General features: G+C 41.2%; 1 protein-coding gene across 1 annotated transcript in view; it reads left to right on the plus strand.

Annotated features, from left to right (window-relative positions):
* LOC123956313 (dynein axonemal heavy chain 12-like) overlaps positions 1-5,956 on the plus strand; it is an 18,786-nt gene extending 12,830 nt beyond the window's left edge. The window contains exons 2-10 of the mRNA XM_046028415.1: positions 849-1,082; positions 1,453-1,624; positions 1,724-1,829; positions 2,369-2,548; positions 3,010-3,138; positions 3,534-3,662; positions 4,754-4,907; positions 5,039-5,221; positions 5,332-5,956. Coding sequence (XP_045884371.1) covers positions 849-1,082; positions 1,453-1,624; positions 1,724-1,829; positions 2,369-2,548; positions 3,010-3,138; positions 3,534-3,662; positions 4,754-4,907; positions 5,039-5,221; positions 5,332-5,495 — 1,451 coding nt within the window. The 3' untranslated portion in view covers positions 5,496-5,956. The remainder of the gene's footprint in view (positions 1-848; positions 1,083-1,452; positions 1,625-1,723; positions 1,830-2,368; positions 2,549-3,009; positions 3,139-3,533; positions 3,663-4,753; positions 4,908-5,038; positions 5,222-5,331) is intronic.
* Positions 5,957-7,041: the final 1,085 nt, after the last annotated feature.

A 7,041-nucleotide genomic window follows, 5' to 3' on the forward strand; every position in this document is an offset into this window, starting at 1 on the left:
AGACCATTTTACACACCTTCATCTCATCACGCCTGGATTATTGCAACAGCCTTTTCACCTGTTTAACCCAAAAATCTATTGATCGACTCCAGACTGTCCAGAACTCAGCTGCCAGGCTTTTAACCAGAACAAAGAAATATGACCACATTACTCCTATTAGCTTCATTACACTGGCTCCCAGTATGTTTTAGAATTGACTTTAAAATTCTATTGATCACTTTTAAAGCTCTTCATGGCCTCTCACCTTGTTATATTTCTGACCTTTTAGTCCCATACGCACCAGCACGTACCTTGAGATCCTCGGGCAGAGGTCTGTTGTCTGTTCCAGAGTCTCGACTGAAAACTAAAGGGGACAGAGCGTTTGCTGTCAGGGCCCCGAGGCTCTGGAACAGCCTGCCCGAGGAAATCAGGTCAGCTGAGTCAGTGAACTCTTTTAAGTCCCTTCTTAAAACATACTTTTATAGGAGAGCCTTTCCCGATCTTATTTGACTTTATTTTATCCCTTTTATTGTATTTTACTAATTTTATATTTATCTGTATTTTAGTCTTTTCAATGTTTTCATGCTCTTATCTTGTATTGTTTTTTTGTATTGTTGTCTCTTGGGTATTATTTTCTTTACACTTGTTAAAGCATTTTGTAACTTGTTTTTGAAAAGTGCTCTACAAATAAGGATTATTATTATTATTATTATTATTAAGAACCAAAAATGAGTTGAAAAAAGTTAAATAATTTAATTTCCAGAAAAGATAGTCTGTTTACTTTTCTGATAACTACATTACTGCAAAACATAATAAAGCTTAATATTTAAATTGTAAAATGTGTTTGACTCCTGCTGTGATCCATTCAGACTGCACTGACCTAGTGAAATTCCTGATCCTGCGGGGCTCCTGGGTGAACCAGAAGGGCCACTACGGTCGCTGTCCCCTCCACAAGGCCTCGGGGCTGGGCAAAGCGGCGCTGGTGACTCTGCTGCTGCAGGCCGGAGCACAGCCAGACCCTCGCTGCAACTTAGGCCTCATGCCGCTGACACTGGCCGCTCAGGGAGGACACATGGAGGGGATGAAGATTCTACTGAGTAGAGGTGAGAGAGCACGGATCTCTCTACAGCTTTACATTAACAATTCATATATACATTAACATTATCTCTTTAAAAAGTCAACCAGAATGTCAGATGGCAGAGGGATTTAGATTAGGGACTATACAAAAAAAGAGTTTGCTATGTTATACATCACTTTAGACCTACTACTACTAGGCCTAGGCTACTTGTCTGTGGCAGTAGACTACTTTTTTCTCCACTACATTTATTTGATGGTTAAAGTTACTATTTCCTTTGCAGATTAGAGAATCTGTATCCTAAATGAGTTCAGCTAATATGAGGCTTCAACAGTCTTATCAAGTGGGTATTTTCCTAATCTTTTTTGTACAAAATTCCCTCTATGTTTGTCCTGCAGGGACGGACATCCAGTCCCAGGGACAGGACAAAGAATCCATCTTGTACGAGGCATCTTTGTCTGGAGATCCATCTGTCATACGTCATTTGCTGGACAACGGCGCCGACGCCAACATCATCCAACATACAGGACGCATGCCGATTCACAGTGTTGCACGCCAAGGATACCTGGAGTAAATGTTATATTCTGTCCTTTGAAGCAAAAGCATTACTATTTTTTTAAAGTCAACTACAGCATCAGATAAAGTGTGTGTGTGCGTGCGTTCCCTTAGAGCTCTGAAGTTGCTGATTCCAGTCACTTCTATCAAAGAAGTAAATAACAGTGGGATGAGTCCTCTACACTCTGCTGCTGCAGGAGGACACCCACACTGCATCAAGGTGTGCGCATGTGTTACGAGCCATGACTACATACATTCAAGTATTTTTCATGGTTGGTTTGTCAGCGCTGAGGATTATATTTGCTATCAATTAACTAGCCGATTATTTTCACAATTAAACAATTGTTTTGTCTATAAAATGGCAGATATATTGAAAAAAATATTGAAAAATCCATGTTATACTTTAATTTCCCACAGCCCAAGGAGATGTATAAAAACTGTTCATTTAGCTTCAACATTAAAATTCGACATTAAAAAAAGATATTTAGTTTCCTGTCATATATGACAAACAAAAGATTTAAACCTTCACATTTCATAATCTGGAACCAGCAAATCTTTGTCTGAAAAATTACAGAAGTAGTTAATTAATCAATGATCAAAGTAGTTGTCAACAAATTTTTTTACAGCTTGACAATAGTTGCTGCAGCTCTTTGTGTCGTATAATTTCTTTGAAAATACTTCTGACTGGGTGACAGCTGTCTGTTAAACACACAACTGATCAACAACAACTGAATGTCTCTCCTGCCCAACTCCCATAAGGCCTTGCTGGATGCAGGTTATGACCCAAACTATATGCTCCATCCCTGGGTTCAACGTAGCTATGACGACGAGAGGAAGTCTGCGCTCTTCTTCGCAGTCTCCAATAATGACGTGCCATCAGCCAAACTGCTGCTGGAGGGCGGGGCCATGGCCAACCAAGACCCAATCAAATGTCTTCAGGCATGTGTTTTTGTTTTTTTTTATATCCCAATAGGGACTTTGACCTGAATGCACAATAAACAATGACCAACTCGTTTCTCCGGGGACAAAAATTTAGGTCCCCACAGGTACAGACTGCTTTTTGAGAGTTTATACTTGGTTTTAGGGTTTAGGATCACAGTTAGGTTAAGGTTAAGTGTAGGATAAGGTAAGGGTTAATGTTAGGTTTGTAGTTGTGATGGTTAATGTTTGGGTAATGGGGTTAAGGAATGCATTATGTAAGTGAGAACAAGAGAGGAACACGTGGCTCCGTCTACATTTGGAGATGATGCACAGAAGTACAGTGTGGACATGTGTTGTTTGTCAAGAAATAGTAACACTGATGATGGTACTCTTGTTTGTAAGTCTGTCAACTCTGAGCTAAAAACATTCAAAACACCAACAGAAACCTGTGTTGCTGATCCAGTGATTGTGTGTTTAAGGTTGCACTGCGTTTGGGAAACTATGAGCTGATTGATCTGTTGCTGAGGTTTGGAGCCAACGTCAACTATTACTGCAAAGTAAACACAACACACTTCCCTTCCGCTCTGCAGTACGCGCTCAAAGACGAGGTAAACTGTTACTAGATTTATAATTTCTTAAACTTAAATCTGGGGCAGCTGTGGCTCAGGAGGTAGCGCAGGTTGGCTGTTAATCGGGAGGTTGGCGGTTTAATCCCCGGCTCCCCCAGGCTGCATGTTGAAGTGTCCTTGGACAAGATACTGAACCCTGAATTGTGAATATGTATGAATGTGTGTGAATATTAGTTTCTGTTTGAGCACTTAGGCTCAGTGTGTGGATGTAGTGTAAAAGCACTTTGAGTGGTTGGAAAGGCGCTATACAAATATGGAGCATTTACAAATCTGCAATTTTACTAATTTAACTGATATTAATTCTGTAAGTAAAGTTTTCATCGTTTAGAAGGACAGCTGTTCTTGTATTAAATCCCGCCTGTTGTGTGTGTTAGGTGGTCCTCAGGATGCTGTGTAACTATGGTTATGATGTGGGGCGCTGCTTTGACTGTCCCTATGGCAGCGGCTCCCACATCCCTGAAGGCTATGAGGGATGGACCAACTCTGTGATCAAAGACAGCTTGGTAATGAACAAAGGATACCGCCTTATAATAGTATTTATCGTTTTGTTTATAGTATAGTATAGTATAGTATAGCCTAATATTCACAGCTTAGCTAGAAAAACTAAAATGAAAGTGACTGACGAATACCTTCCTGCAAAAGCGTGCAGCTGTTCTAAGAAAAGCCAAATATATTTACCATTTATTCTGTTGTGGCAACTTTATTTTTAAAACAAAGTTACAAACTGCTCTACATGGTTCAACCAAGATTAAAATATTTCAAACCTGCAAAAACTAGTGGCCTTTTATTGTGGCCAGCCTAAGACACACCTGTGCAACAGCCATGCTGTCTGATCAGCATCTTGATATTTCACACCTGTGAGGTGGATGGATTATCTTGGCAAAGGAAAAAGTGCTCACTCACACAGATTTTGACAGATTTGTGAACAATATTTGAGAGAAATGGACCTTTTGTGTACATAGAGAAAGTCTTAGATCTTTGAGTTCAGCTCATGATGAATGGGGGCAAAAGTGTTGCATTTATAATTTTGATCAGTGTAAAAAGCTCAATAGAGCCTTTCACACTACTTTGAACTTTGAATCTTTGAATTCCTTGTTAATATAAAAAAATACTGATTGAAGCAGCTTAAGAAACCATCTGTACAGATAACCTGAACATTTAGCTTGAGCCAGAGTTTGTAGTTTATTTAGTTTTAGAGGTATCCTGTCATGAAGTGAAGTGCTGGAGGTATTTTGGCCTGTTAGTGGTGCCAGAAGATAAGTCAGAGGATCACCAAAGTTACAGAGGCATGAATATGTGTAACAAAGTAAAAACATAAAATCAAATACATACCTTACATTCATTTAAATTTCCTGCATGTACTGAAGTTCTGTCACAAACCAAATTCTCCACCATAGTCTGTCTGAAATTAGATCTCCCTACACAACTCGGTCAGCTGTTTTTCATGTTACTGTTTTATCTCATTTTGTTTTTTACAGCCATTCAGTCATCTCAGAGGTGCGAAGGATTTGTGCATTACAATATAGTTTTAACCTGTTGTTGAACCTACACCTCAGTCACGCCTCTGAGGACCTCTGTCTGTCTGTCAGTGCAGTTCTGTGAGGTGATCACTGTCTCCTGGCTGAAGCACCTCTCAGGTCAGATGGTTCGCATCCTGTTGGACTACGTGGATCATGTGACTTTGTGCTCCAAGCTGAAGGCGGCTGTGATGGAACAGAAGCAGTGGCCCGACATCTGTAGGCTGCAAGGTAAATTAAAGTTATTGCTCCCTGCCCTGACTGTGACAACAGAAACAACAGAGGGAGACAAATGAGAAACGAGAATACAACCAGTGGTCTCATCAATCTTTCCTCCTCCTCCTCCTCCTCCTCCTCTTCAGAGAACGTCCGTTGTCTGCAGCATCTCTGTCGTCTGCGGATACGTTGTTGTCTTGGTCGCCGGCGTCTCCGGTTGCCCTTCTTCATGAGCTTCCTGCCATTGCCTGGGCGACTGAAGGACTACATCCTGTACCGGGAGTACGATCTGTACGGCCGGCAGAGCAACTGCACAGCAGCAAGTCAGGGTAATGCAGAAGTGAGAAGACAGACAAAATTCAAAGAAAGTAGTTGAATATGAACACGCAAACATATAAAAGGATGGCAACAACAAATACTCATCTTATATTTGTTTCAGAACATGGTTCTTCCAAGGTTACCTGCAAGGTAACATGTGCCATCATCATTGCTTTGCACACAGAGAGCTTCACAGGCAAAAGAATTGCTGCTAGTAAGATGCACCTAAATCAATCATTTATCAGATCATCGAGAACTTCAAAGAGTAAGGTTCAGTTGTTATAAAGAAGGCTTCAGGGCACCCCAGAAAGTCCAGCAAACGCCAGGACCGTCTTCTAAAGTTGATTCAGATGCAGGATTACACACCACCAGTGCAGAGGAATGTCAGCAGGCAAGGCAGGTGTGAGTGCATCTACACACGCAGTGAGGCGAAGACTTTTGGAGGATGGCCTGGTGTCAAGAAGGGCAGGAAAGAAGCCACTTCTCTCCTGGAAAAACATCAGGGACAGACTGGTATTCTGCAAAAGGTACAGGTACCTTCCGATTGTTTGGGGCAACCGGAATAAAGCTTGTCCGGAGAAGACAAGGTTAGCGCTAGCATCAGTCCTGTGTCATACCGACAGTAAAGCATCCTGAGACTTCAAATCACATCACAAAATGAGCCATTAAAATACATTTTCAAAACTACAAACACCTATCTAGCTATCTTCAAGTAAAGTAATCACCTCAGGCTATACCAAACGGAATAAAACAATACTGTGAATACCCAAAATCTACATTTTTATTTTTATTTGTTGCACGTATATATAATGTGAAGATTTTGACATTTATGGTGATGTTTTTTCCTCTTTTTCAAGACATTTTATAAATTTAATTTTGAGTTTACTTTTTTTGGACCTATTTTTTTTTGGGGGGGGGGGGGCATATGTTGTGTGAATTAGGTTTTTTTCTTCTATTTATCTAGCATTATGTTAATTTGCTATTTCCTCTGAGTTATTTGTCTATTGATATATAAGGCACCATTAAGATGTGTGAGTATATCTATTTATGAGTGCATTTTATGATATTATTATATTAACATCATTTGCCTGATGAAGGTATAGTACCAAAACGTTGTGTCAATATTATATATATATATTTTGCAAGTTAGACAGTGTGCAAGAGTTTTTCTTTGCTAATACCCAAAATCTACCACTAGAGGACAACAAAAAACAGCAACTCTACAGGCCATTTCATCCATCCATCATCAACCGCTTATCCTGCATACAGGGTCGCGGGGGGCTGGAGCCAATCCCTGCTGACATCGGGCGAAAGGCAGGGTACACCCTGGATAGGTCGCCAGGGCCACACATAGACGAACAACCACTCACATCCAACGAAGGTTAAAATCAAGGGCAACTGGACTTGGTTGAAGATACTGGAAGACGTTTCGTCCCTCATCCAAAGGACTTCTTCAGTTCTGACTAACTGGCAGGGAAACTCAGCTATTTAACCTCAGTGGGGTCGTTATCCCGGGTCATCGATACCGCTGGTTCGTTAGTGTTCCTTGTTGCTGTGACGACAGTCGTTACAGTCGTTAAGACTACCTGTGGCCAAGACTGAACGACCATCGTTGGTATCTTCACCTGAGGTCAATAGGTTACGTTTGTTGAGTTTCCTGGGAAGTGATGAAAGGACAGCATTGTAAGTGGGGGATAAGTGGTGGCGTAGCCCCCCTCCCCTGTTCAATGACGGCTTCTCGACCCTGGTGTAGATGGCTTCCTTGACACCTCTTTCAAACCATCCATCTTCTCTGTCTAAAATGTGCACCCTGGCCAACGACCCCACTGAG

Source organism: Micropterus dolomieu, linkage group LG18, assembly GCF_021292245.1.
Source record: "Micropterus dolomieu isolate WLL.071019.BEF.003 ecotype Adirondacks linkage group LG18, ASM2129224v1, whole genome shotgun sequence".
Lineage (NCBI taxonomy): Eukaryota > Metazoa > Chordata > Actinopteri > Centrarchiformes > Centrarchidae > Micropterus > Micropterus dolomieu.